This window comes from Vanessa atalanta, chromosome 2 (genome assembly GCF_905147765.1).
Source record: "Vanessa atalanta chromosome 2, ilVanAtal1.2, whole genome shotgun sequence".
NCBI lineage: Eukaryota > Metazoa > Arthropoda > Insecta > Lepidoptera > Nymphalidae > Vanessa > Vanessa atalanta.
Window position 1 is genome coordinate 7,151,222 of NC_061872.1, and position 20,929 is coordinate 7,172,150.

The 20,929-nt window shown below is 32.9% G+C and overlaps 1 protein-coding gene across 2 annotated transcripts in view; it reads right to left on the bottom strand.

The window, feature by feature from the left end:
• LOC125074052 (multiple C2 and transmembrane domain-containing protein-like) overlaps nucleotides 1-20,929 on the bottom strand; it is a 33,886-nt gene that overhangs the window by 1,182 nt on the left and 11,775 nt on the right. For both annotated transcript variants that reach the window (XM_047685275.1, XM_047685282.1), the window contains exons 3-13: nucleotides 20,262-20,395; nucleotides 18,080-18,223; nucleotides 16,951-17,134; nucleotides 14,116-14,309; nucleotides 11,550-11,769; nucleotides 10,908-11,053; nucleotides 4,015-4,154; nucleotides 3,570-3,637; nucleotides 2,532-2,635; nucleotides 721-830; nucleotides 70-167 (exon numbers count right to left, since the gene is read on the bottom strand). In XM_047685275.1, the coding sequence (XP_047541231.1) occupies nucleotides 70-167; nucleotides 721-830; nucleotides 2,532-2,635; nucleotides 3,570-3,637; nucleotides 4,015-4,154; nucleotides 10,908-11,053; nucleotides 11,550-11,769; nucleotides 14,116-14,309; nucleotides 16,951-17,134; nucleotides 18,080-18,223; nucleotides 20,262-20,395 (1,542 nt within the window). The remainder of the gene's footprint in view (nucleotides 1-69; nucleotides 168-720; nucleotides 831-2,531; nucleotides 2,636-3,569; nucleotides 3,638-4,014; nucleotides 4,155-10,907; nucleotides 11,054-11,549; nucleotides 11,770-14,115; nucleotides 14,310-16,950; nucleotides 17,135-18,079; nucleotides 18,224-20,261; nucleotides 20,396-20,929) is intronic.

Here is a 20,929-nt window from a genome sequence, read left to right on the forward strand (position 1 = left end):
ACCCGCTGATAACTTAGCGTTTACTTGCTTGTAGTTTAATTAAATCAAGTTTTTTTTGTGTGTACTTACCAAGATCTCGTCATCCGGCACACGTGATATAAAATCCAAGATATCATTGTTCGGAACTCTCGTTGGATTTAAAAACTTACGTGTAAACTTATAAATACCTGCAAATAAATATTAATTATTACTGTTTGTACACGTACTTATTTTATTAATTACCAATTCACTGTTATCATAAAGCTCTCTTATAAAAGATTTTTTTCTTTTAAATTTAGTATGTAATATGTTATTTAACGAATATCTATAATTTAAGAGAAGCGTTATATTGAACCTTGAATGATATCAATTAGAAGTATAATTTCGAATTTTAGGGATAAACTAAAATTATAAGATTCATATGAAGTTATTAAAGTTCAGAGAGATATTATAAATATAAAGTATGTTTTATGAAAGTAAACATTACCTCTTTTACTATATATAAGTATTGTGAAAGTTCTTATAATAAATGAAGGAACACAAAACTTTTGAAAATTTATTTAAATATATTTAAGAATTTTTCCCAGATAAATACAAAATATGTATTTAATTTATTATTTATAAAATATTGAGTATAAATGAATTCGTATATAGGTAGGTGGATATTCATTTATTAACTTATTTCCTGGCATAATAAATTATACTTTATGACTTATAGTTTAATAAAAAATAAAAACTCACCAAATGCCATAAATAAATAGTTGACGGGTATAATATAGAAAGCTATAGATAATCCAATGAGAGACACTATAGCTAAATAGCTTAAATATGGCACGCTGAAGTTTACCAAGCTGAAAAAAAGAAATAGAATTAAAAAAAATATTATAAGTTTTTTAAAGACGTTTGGTCGAATTTGACAAAAGGTCTACGATATAGGGCACAAATGTTGTTAAAAATTCCGACATAAAAAATTTATAATCTGTACAAATATAAGCTAAGTGCAGATAGCCATTAAATTCGCATTATTAAAAAAAAGTTGCTAGTGATTAAAATATATAAAAAAATGTTTTGTCGCAAATAAAATAGGTATGTCTTGTTTCCACGAATCGCAATAACAATCAATTATTATCATTATTATTATTGTTTGTGAGTAATAAAGACATCGTTGAATTTGATCGCCATACACAAAAGTTTTTTTTCGACAAAAGTATTGTACGGTTGTATTTCTTATGAGTAAATATACATTTTTTTTTTATTTAGACTATCGTGTTTTCTAGAGCGTTACACGTACTTTTAATATTTTTTTTTGTTTTCAAAGGCTAGTGTTATTTTATCACTATGGTAATTTTCCTTTGCTTGTAAAATATAATTATAAACAAAACTTTTGAAATTTAATACATATTGTTCATTCTAAGTATGCAAGCAAGCGTTAAGAGTCGTGGAAAATTTCTGCGTGTAATAAAAGACGTACAGGACGTATTCCTTAATATTTTTCCAGCAGTCTAAATTCTACCATAATCATTTGAAAAATTATGAATTTGCATGTTAGCAATATATATTTTTTTTTACTTTTATTTCTAACTTTATTATTGGCAACACAAAGGTTCGTTAATAGCAACAAAATTTTTGATATAACTTTTAATATATATACATCACGTAACATCAATCATCAGAGTTTCTTTAATACTAGTATTAATTACAAAATTGATAATTTCGTGTTGTCGAAAGTTATGAAACAATTACGCAAACACAAACACACGCAAATTAAGCAAATAAATGCAAATATATAATATTTGCAAAGTAAGAAAACGACAAGGTAACTCTGTAACATAAAAAATCGATACTCGACGGTGAAGTTGACCGTGAAATGACAAAAACAAATATCGCTAACCTGCGACATCAAGTACAATGACTAAGATCATTTATTTAAGGATGCAAGTTGAGGAAAATAAGAATATTTTATTTAAAATTAATAAATGAGTTAAAAAAAGTATTCAAAACTAGAGTAAAAGAAAAATCTAAAAAAACGTTTTTGTGTCAACGCTTCCGAATCATTTTTTTTAAATTATTAATCAGTTTACGTATCGTGATTCCATGACTATAAAAAACTCAAACAAATATTATGTTTTTCGTTTTCTTTTTATTTTAATTCAGCAATAAAAAAAACTATGGATTTGCAGATTTAAAAGCGTATGATTATATTCAGACGAAATGTGACGATATGTTCCTTCGCCGCAAAGGACCCGAGGCTTGTCGACTCGAATGAAAATACTTAAAAACAGATTTGTTCGACTCTTTTTAAACCCGCTTTTTTTTTTGCTAAGATCCCACCATCTCAATTACTTTTAAAAAACATCAGTGGAGTTGTTTTGTAGGAAAAAACCGATATGAACCTCAATACACGACGTAAAGTTTGACCGACATAGTCTCGATAATAATATTTAAAAAATAAAAACAGTGTATTACCGTAAGTGTCTTCAACATAATGCGATAGTTGCAAATATAGCAAATATATATATATATAAACACATTATAAAAATAGATATACTAACTTCTTTATCCTTTCGAGTAATGATACGACGTAGTCTATTCCGTTCTTGATAGTCAGTGTTAGATCTTGTAGTTCGCTAAGTCTAGTCTTTATCGTCTTTTCATCCTATACAAAAAGGACAAAAATATATAATTAAATTAACTTAAAATATACTAAAAAATACAACTTAAAGTTAAAAATAATACACGTTACTACTTCGCAGGGCAACAATTAGAGTTTCATGGATTAATATAATTAAGATAAATGATCTTATCCATTTTTAATATAAATTTCATAGAATTAAAATTTAAAATAATAATATAAAGCATTACAAAGTTGAATAGCAGTTTTTAAAATCCATTTATTTTTCTGCTAAGAATAAACCACAGAGCAACATACCCAAGTGTTTTTGTTTGGCCACAGAATAACTAGCGAATTGTTTAATAAGGTTAATATTCGAATATATTTGTAAGTACTTTATAAAATTCGTAAAATAAAAGCAGCTCTGTCGATTATTAAGTATTTATACCGAAATCCATTTCGATAAAACTCAATTTGATTAACTTCAGATAGCTTGAACATTGAAAATGTTTTAAGAAATTATTTAAATTAACTTCTTATAAGTTTAAATATAAAGTACTTACCCTCATGAATGAAGTCGAGGTTAAATGTTTGTGTACAATAAAAATAAAAACCTAACATTAAATACATCTTCACTTTATAGATTTATATCTTGATACTCATTGCGTCAATTCGAAAAAGTAATAAGTTTTTACTATTAGAATGATTATTATTATTACGAGTAACTTTGCGCTTGTCGACACTCGGCAATCAATCAATCACTTGCATCACAATAAAAAATAACTATAAATATTGATAAACATGCTATAATAATACGTTGATTATTATCTGAACTTGAATGCATTTTTAATTTAATTTTGAAGGCTAATGATAATCATTTACAGCCAAAATAAAATCATAGATTAAAAATAAATAGTTGATAAAAATTAAAAACGAGTATAAGTATTTATTGATGATTTATATTCTATTCAATTTTTACCTTGGTGTCTTGCTCTTCTTCAACATAATCATCATCTATTTGACACACGGGGACGAGAGCGTTGTTGTCTGAAAAAAAAAACCACAATTATAATCCTTTCATTAATCGTGTCTGACAGCTGTACTCGGACACGCCTATTAACTTTAATGGCAACTAATTATTTTTGAACAATAACAATTTCATTCAGGCTCGTATCATTACCGACGTTCGTCTCTAACGCCTCAAGGTCTGGCTAGAGCTTAAGAGCTTGAAGGATTGTCATTTCTTTAAAATAGTTTATTGGTTTTGAAGCTAATATTATATAAGTCTGTTAGTGTTAAGCTTTTGTATGAGAGAAGTGATATAATTTCTTTATTTTGAATAAATCGGTCTAAGTGGGTTGATTTGGATTTATTATTTTATTTGGAGTATTTTAAATTAGGTTATGTAATAATTATAAACATACTTCTTTGAGTAAGCCAATAGTGAAAAAATGGCAAAACTAGTAAGAGCGGCGTCATCCACATCCTAAAGAAGTACCAGAAACTCAGCCATCCGATTAACGCCACCGTGGATTTCTCTTGATTCTCCCATTCGAATAATCGCCTAAATAAAGAGAAAAAACATATTTATATAAAACCAAGCACAGTGATCTGTTTTCTGAGGGTTTATGGGAAAATAAGATTAAGATAATTAGCCGTTACAAAAATGCTGGCGCTATTATCTCTTTGTAATATATTTAATATTAGACTTAAAGGAGATACTTTAGAGTATTTCCCTCAACGAGATAAATTATAATTACAAATTAAGCGCATAAAAACTCAATAGTATTTAAATTGGTTTGAACGCGCGAAGGATTAAATATTTGTATATGTATATGTACACACACACACACACACATACACACATGTGAGTATATACGTATATACATACATATTTTATCCACTGGGCTATTACGGTTATTTTAAAATATATCTCAAAATTATTAAGATAATATTAGTATTCAAATAAGTTAGTGTCTCTCTGGTAATAACGGTAACCATTTAGCTTATAAGCTGTCTTGTGTTTATTGTTATTGTCAGGTCTTTAGCGTATAGATTAAACGCTTAATGAGATTTATTATAAACATTTGTACAATATTATTATTGTATGAAGATTTCGAAAACAAAAAACAAATTATCATACACGTAACGATTGGATTAACAAAAACCCAATTACTTAGTTCTATCTTTAATTAAAGAAACTAATATAAAAAAAAACACGACTTCTTTTTGCTCGTGATCTAACAGACCTATGAAAACATTGCACTTTTGTATACATAATAGAATTATATTAAAAAAAAGGTTTAATTAATCTTTTAGAAAACTTCGGATATCGTATTCTGGGTATTAGTATCGTTTTAGTATTCGTATAAACCTAAATTAATTTGTGTAGTAGCAACTTAGGTACTTTTTTATTTTCTAGTTATGTACCAAAAAGTGAAAAAGACCAATAATTTTGTAACTTCAGTTTTCTATGTATTCATATCATCATCATATTAATTTATATCATATCAATTGAATATAGATATATCTATATTTAGCTACCCGTCCCGACTTCATACTGTTACAATAAGTTTCTATAAACAACTTTTAGATTGAAGAACAAACATAAAAAGAAAAAAGTCTTGGTTTTTCCCGGCTAGAAAAGTCATAAGTAAAAATTCTCGGCCTTTATCTACTATGACATGCGGGTCAATTTAAAATCGGTTGCAGAAAAAGTGACAATAAATTTAAAAAAATAATGTTTGATTTAAGAGTTGAGGTAATGACATGGATTTATATCCGTTGCGTAGTTTAAAAAATCTATACTATTAATTTTATTAAAAACATATTAAATAGAAGGCTGTTTGTACGGATCTAATATCAGCTTAAAATTATTTTGTTTTTCTTGTTCCTAAAAACCTAAAATTATGCTTATTATTCTTTTGAATGCTAAAAATTATGTAATAACTCGCTATTATCAAGTTTTGATGACAATTGACCTCGAACAATGATTAGAGTTTTTTTTTTCAAGCAAACCGACATATAATTTATCAATTATTTTTTACGTCGCCTTGAATATAATATCCAATCAAATTTTTCCACTGTCAACAATATACAAAATAAAATGCATGTAACGTTTAAAAAGCGTTTTAGAAAGTGGCGATTATTGCATTTTCAAGATCAAATCTGGAAACATAATTATGTGCTTAACGTGTTTCCTAATAAATATTAATTTTAGAGAAAAATATTTCTTGCAAAAAGTTTGGATCATGAGTAGGTACACATTTTTTTAATTGTTTTTTTTTTGTCTATTATCAAAAATTTTAGTAATGCTTAAGTAATGTAAAAGGTCACAGAACTCTGTTATAGAACCGAATTATAATCTAAGATCAATATAATTTTTACAATAAACGTGACACATAAATCTTTTATTTTTTAATAATTGGTCACTTATAGTTTTAATTTCTAGATTAGATTAATAATTGAATTATTTAAGCAGCGAAGTTTACTTATTTTTAGTAAATTATTATTATCGCCAGTTAACAACACCATTCAGAATATCCCGTTAACAACAATTTTTATATGTCGCTGATTAATAATTTCTTACTCTATATTACAAATTATATTTTTATATTTTATTAAGTATAAATGTAAAAATTATGTATACGTTGTATGAATATGTAAATTTTATAGTCCATACCAATGCAAGACTAAAAATAAATGAACAGTTTATATACAGAACCTTTAATTATCTAAAATAATATATCTAAAATAATCGTTGGTATTCTTAATAGATTCGTGAAAAAATGGCGTCTTAAATGTAATCGAAGTTGTTATCGGAACTTGGATTTAAGTAGTTAAGTGGAATATTGTTGTAGGTATTATAAATGAAGATCTTTTGTAGTTAATAATAGAACAAATCGCATGGAATACTTAAATCTTAAGATCCTCTCGTCCGGCCATTTAAATAAGAAACAGATCAGGGCATTTAAATAAAATATGAGCTATACATCAAATCATGGGAAGTCCATTTTATACATTTAAATAGCAAATGTATTGTATCAAATTAATTGCTAAATGATTTTCCAACAAACATCCGAACATTTTCCGACTTCAGACATATTTTTAAATTTTTGTCAGTCTGTCTGTTTGTTCCGGTTAATCTCTAGAACGGCTGGACTGGTTTGCCGGGACTTTCACTGGAAGATAACTGATGAAATGAGGAGTAACTTAGGCTATAACAATAGCTTTATTGTTAAATTCAAACGCGCAAGAAGGCACAGGCCCCGCTAGTACCTACTATTATAAATATAATGCCAAGTCTACAGTCAGTCTGAGACGGCATTAGATGTTTCACATCAAAATCCATCAATCAATCAATCAATCAATCTAAAGCCAATCGTTGTCCACTGCTGAACATAGGCCTCTCCCAAGGTGCGCCAAAGCTCCCGGTCCTCCGCCTTCCGCATCCAGTCGGTCCCCGCCACCTTCATGAGGTCATCGGTCCACCTGGCTGGAGGGCGCCCTACGCTGCGTTTGCCGATTCGCGGTCTCCACTCTAGGACTCGTCTGCTCCAACGGCCATCGGTCCTACGACATACGTGACCAGCCCACTGCCACTTCAGCCTGCTAATTTTGTAAGCTATGTCGGTGACTCCGGTTCTTTTCCGGATAATCTCATTTCTGATCTTATCCTTCAAAGATACTCCGAGCATAGCTCGCTCCATAGCCCGCTGAGCGACTTTGAATTTGTGGACTAGTCCCGCAGTCAGTGTCCACGTTTCGGCACCGTATGTCATGGCAGGTAAGACGCATTGGTTGAAGACTTTCGTCTTCAAGCTTTGCGGTATAGACGACGTGAGGACTTGACGAAGGTTGCCAAATGCTGCCCATCCCAAGCGAATTCTTCGATCGGCTTCCTTCTCGAAGTTGTTCCTACCGACTTGAATGACCTGTCCTAGGTAGGTATATTCACTGACAACTTCGAGAGGTTTCCCTTCGACGTATATCGGCCCCGGCACGACATGCCTATTGAACATGACCTTGGTCTTGTCCAAGTTCATACCGAGACCGACACGTCGGGAAGAATCGCTTAGGCTACGCAGCATTTCGGTTAGCTGTTCCAGCGACTCTGCTATGATGACGATATCGTCGGCAAATCGAAGGTGTGAGATGTGCTCGCCGTTTACATTGACTCCACATCCAGTCCAATCCAGCGTCTTGAAAACGTCTTCCAACGCGTTGGTGAACAGTTTCGGGGATATTACATCCCCCTGTCTCACCCCTCTGCGCAGTTGGATCGCCTTCGTCTTACAGTTCTGGATGTGGACAGACATTGTAGCGGCGTTGTACAGACAACTCAGTACCTCGATATATCTCCAATCGATATGACATCTCTGCAATGAGTCGAGCACTGCCCAGGTTTCGATGGAGTCAAAGGCTTTCTCGTAATCCACAAAAGCCATACACAGCGGCTGATTGTACTCTTCGGTCTTCTGCACAATCTGCCGAACAGTATGGATGTGGTCTACGGTGCTGTAGCCTGATCGAAAGCCGGCTTGCTCTGGGGGCTGGAACTCGTCAAGTCGTCTGGCGAGACGGTTCGTGACGACTCTTGAGAACAGCTTATACACGTGACTCAGGAGGGAGATTGGTCTGTAGTTCTTCAAGAGGGTTTTATCACCTTTTTTGAAGAACAGTACCACCTCACTCCCGCTCCACGTTTCCGGGGTCTTGCCATGTTGGATGACGGAATTAAAGAGGCTTGCTAGCTCTTTCAGGACCGGAGTTCCGCCTGCCTTAAGCAACTCTGTTGTGATTCCGTCGTCTCCCGGAGCTTTGTTGTTTTTAAGCTGTTCTAGAGCCGCCCTAATCTCGCCTTGGTCAACGACCGGGAGCTCCTCGGAATAATGGCGCGTAAGAGGGGCGCGCTGGTCATCAATACTGATTCCCACAGGTTTATCCGATCTTGAAGAGAACAACTGCCCATAAAACCTCTCTACTTCTCCGACGATCTCAGGCCTTGAGGTAACGACCTTACCATTTTCAGTTTTAAGTTTCGTCGGACGCGGCCTCCCAAACTTGCGAGCGAACACTTTCGATCCCCGATTTTGCTCAATCGCAGCCTTGATGGCGCGGGTATTGGAGCATCGGAGATCGCGCCGCGTCAGCGTTTTTATTGTTCGGTTTAAGGCCTTATCTGACAAAAACGATGGTAGTTCTCGTCGTTTCCTCATGAGCTCGAGTGTCTCAGCAGAGAGTTTTGGTGCGCTGTCTCTTTTCTGTGGCGGAAAACACTTGCGGGATGTGTTTTGCAGTATTTTGACCAGCGTGTCGGTTTTCTCATCAATACTGCTTACGGTTTCCAACGCGGTGAATTGATTTTGAAGCTCCATTTGGAACTTTTCGGAGCCTTGAGCAGCCTGGAGCATGGTAGGTCGGAGAGTAGACCTCATCATTCGCGATCTTTCGGCTTTGAAGTCGATATCTAGAGTGCCTCTAACCAAGCGGTGATCACTACCGGTATTAAACCTGTTGATCACTGAGACATCTCTAAATATGTGCCTTTTATTCGAAATGATAAAGTCTATCTCGTTCCTTGTCACGTTATCGGGGCTTCGCCAGGTCCACTTCCTCTGGGGCTTCTTTTCAAAGAAAGAATTCATCAAAAAGAGCCCCTGCGCTTCGAGAAAGTTTACCAGCATTTGCCCTCTGTGATTTCTGCAGCCCAAGCCGTAAGGTCCGACTTTCGATTCACCTCTATCTTGTACTCCCACTTTAGCATTAAAGTCTCCCATAACAACATTGCAGTGGGCCTTCGAGGTGTTGTTGAGGGCCTTTGCGATGTCCTCGTACATCGCTTCTACCACATCATCAGAGTATGCCGAAGTTGGCGCATATACCTGTACGATCTTCAGGGAGAACCTGTCGGAAAGTTTTAGGACAAGGTACGCTACCCGGTTCGACACACTACTGATTTCTATAATGCTGCTAATGAGATCCTTTTTGACCAGAAAACCGACACCACCCTGGGAGAGTTTATCACCTTCGCGGAAGTAGAGTAAGTTACCGGACTCTAGAGTTATCGTGTCCTCCCCCTGTCTTCGGACTTCAGATAACCCCAGTATATGCCAGTTTATATGACTTAACTCTACTTCTAATTCGGCGAGGTGATGGTCCAGCCTTATCGAGCGTCCATTATACGTTGCCATATGTAGTCGTCTTTTATGGTAGCCTGCCATGAACCGGTGATTCTTTGCACGCCCTGCCCTGCCGATACCGCGACCGCTACCTTGGTCGGGCCAAGCGGGCTTGCCGGTAACTGGGGGCCTTTTTTTAAACGCATCTACCATTTCGGAGGATTTGCCCATACTCGCCACGCTGGGCAGGCGTGTTGGCGAGCGCAGTAGGGGGTAGTTGTTTACGGGGGAGACGCTGCTGCCCATCCCCCCTTTTCCCCGTCCCTTAGTCGCCTCTTACGACACCCACGGGAAGAGATGGGGGAGTGCTATTCTAAACCCGGCACTCCACGGCAAGCCCGGCACTCCACTCAAAATCCATGTCGAATGCCAAATGACTTCTGAAAATTGTACCCTTCGAAATCGCCGCCATCTTTACAAACGTCCCTAGTACAACCCCGGTCGGGAAGCACTTCTATACTAACATATATGTAGTTGTAACATCACTTAATTGACGCGAGCTAGGACATAGGTAGCGGTATTACGTAAATGTTTATAATTTGCATACATTGTATTCAATAGATAATCAATTATTAACGTATACACCAGTATCATTGTTTCGAATAAATCTCATCAAAATACAAATTTAATTTTAAATAAATGCATTATTTATGTTATTTTTAGTGGTAAGCATCGTGCGCCTTACTGGTAAGATCGCCTCATGCTCGTAATTATACCGTGACGGCAAACGGCATGCGATCTCTTAAGGCGTACCTATATTTTTTATAAATCGCATATTATTATTCTATAATTCGTTTTCTTTGATTATAAATTATCTTAGTAGTCAGTTTTGATATTTCACATTGACCATTAGCATAACATTTATAGAATTTATTTAAAAAAAGAATATTTGATTAATATTCGAATCTTCTGATCACAATTGTATTGAACGGAGACGAAGACTTACATAATTAAGTAAATCGTTTAATACACTAAAACATAAATTCGTATATCCCTATTATAAATTTATCAACACCGGAATATATGTTAGTAAAGAATATTAGTTCACTGACCTGTATTATAAATAAGTGATTATATTGAATATTCATGTTAAAAGCCAACGTTAAATAATGCATATAAATTAAATTTAAACTCACTTCAAATGCTCGTTGCCATTATGAAAAACTTTAAATATATCCTTAATGAACTTTAAGTTGTTGTATAGAAGAGGGATGTCAAATTTCGCCGGCTTTAAGATGTATTTGGTTTCCTTTGGTCTGAGGACGCGCATTGAAGCTTTAACCTGAAAAAATGCTTTAAGTTATTACATACTTCTAATTTGCTAATATATTATTGAAATAACCAGCTGATTAGGTTCGTTTTTAAGTTATTTTTAAGTAAATTATTTTTTAGAGCTTTATTAAATTAAATAGAAAAGTACTCTTAATACCATTTATTAAATGTGAGAAAATAGACAAACTTATTTATAAAATAACAGATTTTCAATTTAAATAATATATCGTATGACCTTACAATATTTTAAACTTAAAATTTTGTCAACATATGTATTTATACCAAACGAAGTAGAAAAAAAGATAATATCAGGCCACAGATGTATGCTCTCTGAAACTTGGAAGGCTTGTCCTTAGGAAACAAGAGTAGTGTACATTGCACCTGAGTTGTCGAATAATTGTTTTTAAATAAAATTTAAATTATTTTAAAATAATGTTTGTCTGTAACTACTGTTTCGATTAAGTGTGAGTTATTTTAAGACATTTATAACTATCCAATTATCTTACCGGATTCCATACAAGGGACATCTCTAGCAGAATTCTCGGACAGTTTCCTCTTGCGCTATGTCGTTTTGAACGGTCCTTCAGAGCATACCATCGTTTTTCATTGTTATTTATCCTTAACAATGGTATCGATATTTTGCCGATTGTCTCACCTTTCATCGATTGCAATATCGATTCATCAAGAACGGCTATGTCTAACGCCGACGTGACGTCATTAACACAGCTGAAAATTATTTCTATTATAATAAAAACATAAGAAGTATGACTAGAATTAGACTAGAATTTCTATGAAGAAATATGACTAAGAAAATTTTGATGTTACATTAAAAATAACGTATCTCGATCGACTCTCTCTAGTTGTAAGATAAGTAACAATACTTATCTAGAATACAAATTCTCGATAGACGATGACTCAATTTTTTTAGGAGGTAATCTACCGCTATTTTGCTATAGAATTTTAACTAACATCACGGGATTTTCCCTTTACCTATTTAGGTCGTAAATAAGAAATAAACAGGTTATCAGGTACGAAACGCATAAATAAAGAAACAATTAAATAATACAATAGAACGTTGTCGGGTTACTTTTATAAAAGATTGTGTAACGTAAATGACTAATTATAAAATTATTGCTCGAATATATTAAGATAACTCAGGTTTAGACTCAGTGTAAACATCAATTTGATAGTGAACAAATTGGTTTGTGATTATTTTATCATAACACAACAAAGTAGAACTAAATTGGTTATTTTATTAATGATTGCCACGATATTGATGCATGACTCGATAACTAGGTTTTTTTATATTGACTATTATATACATACTTATATATACTGTAAATAATCTATAATATAGAAATAAAACCTGTTTAATGTTTGCTAACCGATAAACTATTATTTTGTGCGTTCCTCTATGATGAAGGCATTATTTTTATTCCCATTGTGTGTTATCTATTATAAATCAAATAAAAACATCGTTAGAAATTATTGTGTTGGATGAAATTCTGTTAAATGGCTACTGCCTGTATCCTGACTGACATGTGATACCGCTGCTTATGCCTGGAATAAGCAACAAATATCCTAAATAAAAGCAAGTCTTTCTGTGGAACTAAATTTCAGTAGGACAAATGTATTTACTAGATGAGTATTTATTTCAGTGAGCTATGAAAGGGTAAACATTGTAATTTTAAAATATTATGCGCCGTAATCTAGTCTACGGCGCGACTGTACATTGCCGTATATTTTATGAGAATTACGTATTTAATTAAGCGAATATGTATAAGAGGCGGCATGTGCAGTCGCTAGGTTATAGGTTCACTGAACTATACAATGTAACTTTATCGTACTTTAAATATTAAAAAGAGGTAAAGTTTATTTATTGGTTTTTAAAATTTCCACAGTATATAAATATCTCACAAGGTTCGTTCCGGTGCTTCAAAAACCGCAGACTTGTTTGTATAAAAAAATGTAGAATTGTAGGTTGTCATAATTTTAATATTTTATTAATTTATATGATTTTATTATGTATATGATATAAGTAATTATAAATTATTAATTACTTATATCATACACTTTGAGCATTATATGTAGTAAATTGAAAGTAATTTTGATCAGTAGTTTTGGAATTATTTAAAACGTTTATAAAATTTATGAAAACTGACATTACCGCATGTTTGTTACGTACTTTTAGATTCAGGAAGAGAGATCGATTGTATTACAATACTTGTTAAAAATAGTTATAAATTTATGAGAGAGTTGAGGTAGCCCAGTGCAATATGAGATGGTCCAGTTGTTAGAAAGCGTGTACTTTATCCGGTGATTGCGGGCTTAAAACAAGGCAAGCACCAGTGAATTTCAAATTTCAATGAAATGCGAGAATTTCAATGAATTGACAATCGTGGTGGAATAAGCTAACTTTGACCTTGGGAAAGGAGGCCTTGGTCTAGCCGTGAAACATTATCAGGTTGTTGATTTATATTACTTTTTAAAAACAATTTATACGTTCTTGTACAATATAGTGAAACTATTTCGCTACACGCATAAAGCCGCGTTAGTGATGACGCGACTTTTAAATCAGGTTTAGTTATGTTATATTTTTATTCAGACCTAATTCAACTCTTAGATTATTTATTTCGGTTACATGGAGGTCATCAGATTATGAACCCAAGATTAAAAGTAGTTTAAAAACATAACATCGTGGGGTTCATTGAAAACAATGTAAGTATTTGTCATTACGTGAAAATTGTCAATAGGAAAGCGGATCGCATACATTTACAATATATAACAAAAGATTTGTTCCACTTCTGGGTAGAATTGTTCTCGAGGTGTGAATTTAAAAGCGATTAACGACCCAATAACACATATCATCGAAGTCACATTTATGTGACGTAAAAAAATATATGTATGTAAATATAATGCGCGAACTTCCCACTCGAAAACGATCGATTACTTATGTGAAATAAAGAATCGTTAAATATAAAATTTTAATTAATTATATTAAGTGTATATTCATGCTTTCTATAGAATATCGTAAATTAACGTAGGCGGTAAGATTTTTTAATTTTCACTTACAATGTAAAGGTCTTGTTCCAGTTTGGTTCCGAGGTCCCTCGTACAGTGTGGGTCTGGATCCGCGAGTTGTCCAACTCCAGCACACAAAAGGCATTAACGTTGCCACTAATGTTCAGAGCGCTCAAGCCTTTTGCGCCATGTACCGTCACTGATAATTCACCAACATTTGTCCAATCGTCCAATTTATACCAAACCTGAAAGATTTTTTTATATTACCATCTATTTGGATATGCTACAAAAAAATTGTAAATATAATCGTAAATAATATTATGAAGTGAGATTGTTAGACTGTTTGTATGATACGCTTTCACGTCTCAACCAATCAACCGATCTTTATGAGATTTTGCGCGCACGTTGCAGCTGTTGCACGTTCAGGGGAGCAGAAAAGGGCGCAAATTCTACTAATAAATAGTCATTTTATTGAAATCGAATCGTAACGTTATCGTTGCCGTTAAGCCGTTTTTCTATTCAACTGACACAGTAACCCAGTTGCGGTTCGAAGTTCGGAATATAATTCGGATCTTTTCATAACTGATATATGTTATTAGAATTGGCCCCAAGGATGTATCGTACCTAATACCTGCTTTCTTTTTCACAGGCGGGCGAAATTAGGAATCAATTTGTGACTATGATTCATCTCGTGTTCGGCGGTAAAGGCAAATATCGTGGGAAACCTGCAAGCGACTTGCGTATTCTACGCTAAAATTCGACTTTATTTTTACAGAACACCTCAACTGGCAATGATGATCTAATACACATAAATATAATCATAGCTTTCTCTTTAATCGCATTTTAGAATAAAACTAGCCTACCTGATATTTATTCTTAACACAATGCTGGCGTACGCTGAATTCCGCCCTTTAAACTTTCATCACAATCGGATCGAATCGAAATAATTTTAGAACGCATAGAAGACAATACAGATTACTATACGATATATAATACAGATATAAGATACAGATTATCTTATTAAGAGACACCTTTTCTTTTCCTTTTCCTTGTTAAATTAAAATAGGTTTCGTTAGACTTATGCTTCCGAGGTGCTGAATAACATAACCACGCTAAAAATATTAATCATCATGATGACGTAATATAGTTGTGACTTATCGATATATTTATATACATATTATAACCATTCCTAATGCGCCACGAGCCTCTGGAGCGAAGGTGTTATGTTCCTTGTGCCTGTAGTCATATGGGTTCACGCCTTACCACCAAGTAAAAAACAATGCTTATATCTTGATTACTATGACGCTTTTAGAATGCATTTTCTGAAGGCTGTAAATATTACTTACAGGTATATACTATTTCCTTGTGTGATTTCGTGCGTCACACAACAAATATGACAATAAGTTTTTAAAGGATCTTTAACCCGTAATTTCATAATTACTCATCTTTGTCGTCATTGTACTGTGCTATACACATTATATTTATGTTTTGAAGTTATTCGTCTACTTTTTGCACTTTTAATAACATGAATTGGAATTTAATAATGAGACTTGCGTTCAATACTTTTAATGTAACTTACTAATATACAAATATATTTCGTTTGTTAATATTACAAGCTGAGAAGACTTAATCTCGTATGATGTTATATTATTATGGTAATTTTAGCCTTATTTAATAAGCAGCTGCTTAGTTGAGCAGCAGCGTAATATTATATATCAAAAAATCAAAATCACCTTTGAATCGTCATTTTAAAAACTATATTAAGCGCAGCTACCACCGATTCGGAATGTAGATTCTATCGAGAAAAACCGACAAGAAACTCAGTATTTACTCTTTTCTAACATTTAAAGTACAAAGTTATGTTAGTTAAATACAAGAGTAAAAAAAATCAGTTCCACGCTTTTTTATCAACTATATAATCTTGTATTTAATAGTATGATTTTTTTATTAATGTATTTTTTTACAAATGTTTTGAATTTATGAATCGGTAAAGTTAAAAATATCTGTGGAATTTTCTTATAGAAACTCGCCACTTAAGAACTTAATTCTTAATACTTCTTGGGGATACCTCACCCATTAGCAGCCCGTAAATGTCCCACTGCTGGGATAAAGGCCTCCTCTCCCTTTGAGGAGAAGGTTTGGAGCATATTCCACCACGCTGCTCCAATGCGGGTTGGCGGAATACACATGTGGCAGAATTTCGTTGAAATTAGACACATGCAGGTTTCCTCACGATGTTTTCCTTCACCGCCGAGCACGAGATGAATTATTAACACAAATTAAGCACATGAAATTTCAGTGGTGCCTGCCTGGGTTTGAACCCGAAATCATCGGTTAAGATGCACGCGTTCTAACCACTGGGCCATCTCGGCTCTTCTACCTCACCCAAGAAGGCTTTATTGACTTTGAGTTGGAAATCTGGTATTATAAGCTTATAGTCTCGTATATATACAATGATTATCACTGATTCTATCAAAGTGATCAATGTTACTGCGAATATACATAACATTGTTGTAAATATATTTTGACGGAACAGTGAGTACTCCTAGTTTGTTAAAATAAGCTACCTAAGGTAAGCTATTTTTCTCTATAAATCGGCTAGCGTAAAAATATTTTGTGAAATTGGACTCATCGAACGAATAAACTCTTCACTTCAAACACGAATTGTAATCATAATATAGAAAAAAAAAACATAAATATTTAAAATAGGATTTCTTACAAAAAAATTCTAAATATATTTGTTCAAATATACAATTGTGAGCACATAAGAATCATTTTACAAGATTAAATAAAACGCTAACCAGTATGTAAATATTAAAACAGTATTAAAGCAGTGTCATTAGCAACAGTAATAGACAAGTTAAATAATATTGTAAAGCTACTTACAAACTTATCCTCCGTTGGCGTTTCATGATGTACACCGTTCGTAGTAAGCACGTTATCAGCTGATATGCACCGTTCGGATCCACTGAGTGTAATCAGCATATGCACTGAGCCGAACCCGCAGTCTAATTCCGACCATAGATCGTGTGTTTTTTCCTTCTCCAGTTGAGATAGATCGATGACACATCTAAAGAGAAAAAGGTTAAGAAAAGAAAATCTTTAATATGTTAGTGTCCTGACTTTCGTCTTGGATTATCTGGTCTGACCTAAGCACATGAGGCTAGCCAATATGTACATGGATTTGGACTTTATGAGAAGAATAATATTATCCATTCATTTTACTTTATATTAACTCTTTGTTGTAATAAATGTAAATAATATTATTTCTTAATTATTATTTTTTTAATTTTTATTTAATTATAAAAATTTTATATCCTTGTCATTAAAAAAATGAAAAAAAAAAAAACAATAAGAAGTCCGCTAACAAGTCGTGTTGCAGACTTCTTGTAGCTTTTATTGATGCAGCCTATTTAATTAAACAAGTTCTTATTGACGTTAACCAATGACGTAGGAGAACCAGAAACGGATTTTTCGGATATTTCCATTTAATTTTTATTATTTCTATTTTATAGAGTTCGTATTTTTATAACAAACTAGTGTATCTTTTATTTTATTATAATATTAGTTCAGTAGTCGAAATGTAACATAATTACTTTTTAGATTTATCATATCAGTTTAGAACGCAATTAAAATATCGTAGATAGTAAATAAACTCGTTACACTGAAGCTTTTTAAATAAAAAAATAATACTTCTACGTACTATAATAAGTTACTTACGATGTATTATTAAGATTACGGTATTTTTATCGTATCTAATTTTTTTGTCATCAACCGATTTGTCTCGCGAGATTTTGTGATGATATAATCGTTAAATCAGTGACAAATTAAAAACCACCACAAAAAATCAGCTTTGACATTTTTTAATTACGTTGATTAATCTTGAATAAAACTATTTTATCAAAACATTATGTTTTAAAACGCCATCAATAACATGTTTAAAAATATTTCATCATATTTCACAGATACCTTGTCATTATATATTTTGATAATTTGTTATATATTTTGTACTTACCGGCCCATGAAGTTTTTCTGTTTTGTTTTGTGCCACACATTGACCTCGAGAGAGCTGTCTTCGTACAGATACAAGTTGAACCGTTCCCGCCATACTGGCTTTGATTTGTTAACTTGCTTTGACTTATGAGATTCATTACCTAACCTAAAATATTTAGGTTGGTTAAAAAAAAATTGATTCGGTGGATACTGAAAATTAGTGTCATTGAACTACAAATGCGCTTCAAATACCGTTACAAGTTGAAAATCATATAATAATTAATGGTAATTATGATGTTTTTATAAAAAGAGTTACAATACAATGTTTTCATATTTAAAAAAAGAAGTCAAATAGGTGTTTTATTTATAGGCTGCTAATGTATGTAATATTTTATAACAAAAATCAAACATAATACAAATTCCCACTCTTCAACACAATACATACAAACTGCAAAAACTTATAAAGTGCGCTTATAAATATGACGTACGTATCATACATGTAAAAGCATTTTAATTTCATCTTTTTTTAATACATACATACATACAAAATGTTATTATTTAAATTAATAGGCTGCGTAATAAAAATATCGCATTCTTTTGTTTCATAGACCTTGGCGGGAAGCGAAAGATTGTATGCATTTTTAATAAATAATTAAACATTTTATTTATAAAGTATGCAATTATAAAGCCGCTCTAATTATACGAATTGTAATAATAAAAAACGGTTGTATATTTTGTTCATCCAGCATATGTTATAAATCAGAAATAAATTAAATAATCTTGTGTGTGCTGTGGTAGGAAGGTTTTGTGTAAGCCCGTCTGGGTACCTACGAACAACGATAAATTGTGTATTACGGCTTGAAGTGTGAGGTCATAACATCTCAGTTCCCAAAGTTGGTGTTGCATTGGTGATATGAGGAATGATTAATATTTGTTGCAGTACCAATGTCTATGGGCAGTGGTGACCATTTACCATCCGCAGGTTATTTGTCACCTATCTATGACATAAAAAAAAAACTGTCTTTGCCCTTAACTAAGGTTAGTTAGTTAAGGAATACTAAATTAAGATTAAAATCGATTTAAATAAAACAGGAAAACAAATACGATTAGGCTTCATAATCACTTATTTAAAAAAATGGTAGGATGATAACAGATTGAGCTTAATGTACTTAAGAATCAAATCAAATATAACAATCGATGTGAAGCGATAAACATGTATTTTTTCAATTCCGGATCTTATACTAAAATAGATACGAAGGACTTTCTCATTAAAACATATCAACTTTATGAAAAAAATACGTATGTAGTTAAAATTTACGTCAGTGAGGATTAACGAGCAATAATATTGCGACAATCACCGATTTACAAAATATCTTGTCCATAAAGTATAAACAAATTCAGAATGAATATAGACAAACGTATAAATAAGCCATATGAAAAAGCCCAGGATATGGTGCTTATAAGCACTTGCTGTTCAAAGTTACCTTAAAAGTTCAACGGCATCAAAGTCTAATGATGTATAAATTACATGTTAAATCCTGACGTTGGGTATTTTGGGTACCAGTCGTAACAAAAAATTCGCGTGACAGCCTGTAAATTCCCACTACTGAGCTAAGGCTTCCTCTCCCTTTGAGGAGAAGGTTTGGAGCAAATTCAACCACGCAGCTCCAACGCGTTTTGGTGGATACACATGTGGCAGAATTTCGTTGAAATTAGACACATGCTGGTTTCCTCACGAGGTTTTTTTCTTCACCACCGAGCACAAGATTAATTATAAACACAAATTAAGCACAAGAGAATTCAGTGGTCTTTGTCTTTCAGTGGAAACTAGGAACATTATTACTTATATAATATATTGACATATTATAAAATACATTGTATTCATCGTGAGTGCGTAAGTGATCGCACTGATGCAGGCATCATTTACAAATAATTACACTGGCTCACTCTCCTTTATTTACAGCAATACAAATATATGCAGTCTGACTTATAAAAATCCACCGGTTGTTTACACTCATTTGTTTCTAATGATATTTTGTGAGTTCTACATCATCATCAATCAATCCATGTTCACCTGTCTCTGTGCTTGGTGCCTATCTTTGCGTTTGCTGATCCGCGTTCTCCACTTTTAATACTCGTCTGTTCTAACGGGTATTGGTTTTATGGATATCCTCATATAATATTGGAAAACAATGCATACTCACTTGAACTTGCAGTAGAGACCGCTGGATCCGTTCGCTGGCGCATCTGGTAAGTCTTTGGCTTCAATCAAAACTATGTTCACGATTGAGGTCCATGATCTCTTAACAACTTCAAATTTTTTGTTCTTCAAGAGATACTGAAATCAAAGCGACCATTAAAACGTCTAAAATAAAACATTAATTTATAATCATTGCAAAATTAAAATGGAAATTAATGTAATGTAACAGTATATATATATACTGTTATATTCTACTCTGTCTCTTCTTTTTTAAGGCGAGTTTTGAATTCCACTTCTCTTCTCCGTGTATACATGTGCAGATTTTAATCCACATTTGCACATTTCAACGCGATATTTTCATTCGCCGCCGAGCACGAGACGAATAAATGTAATCTTTGGTTAAAATTGACGTAGTCTACCATTGGGCCACCTTGGCTCAAATTAAACCAAGATATACTTAACTAAATATAGGTGAAATTAATATTCAATGTAAAATTAATATATACTGATTAAAATAACTTAAGGCAAACCCATTTAAATACCATTTTAGTTTGTCAAAATAACTAGCAGATATAAATTAAACTACAAGCATTATTTTTAAGCATTATTATTAAGCATACAGAACCAACTATTTCATGTGAAAATACTTTAAACGTATGTATGTTACTTGCT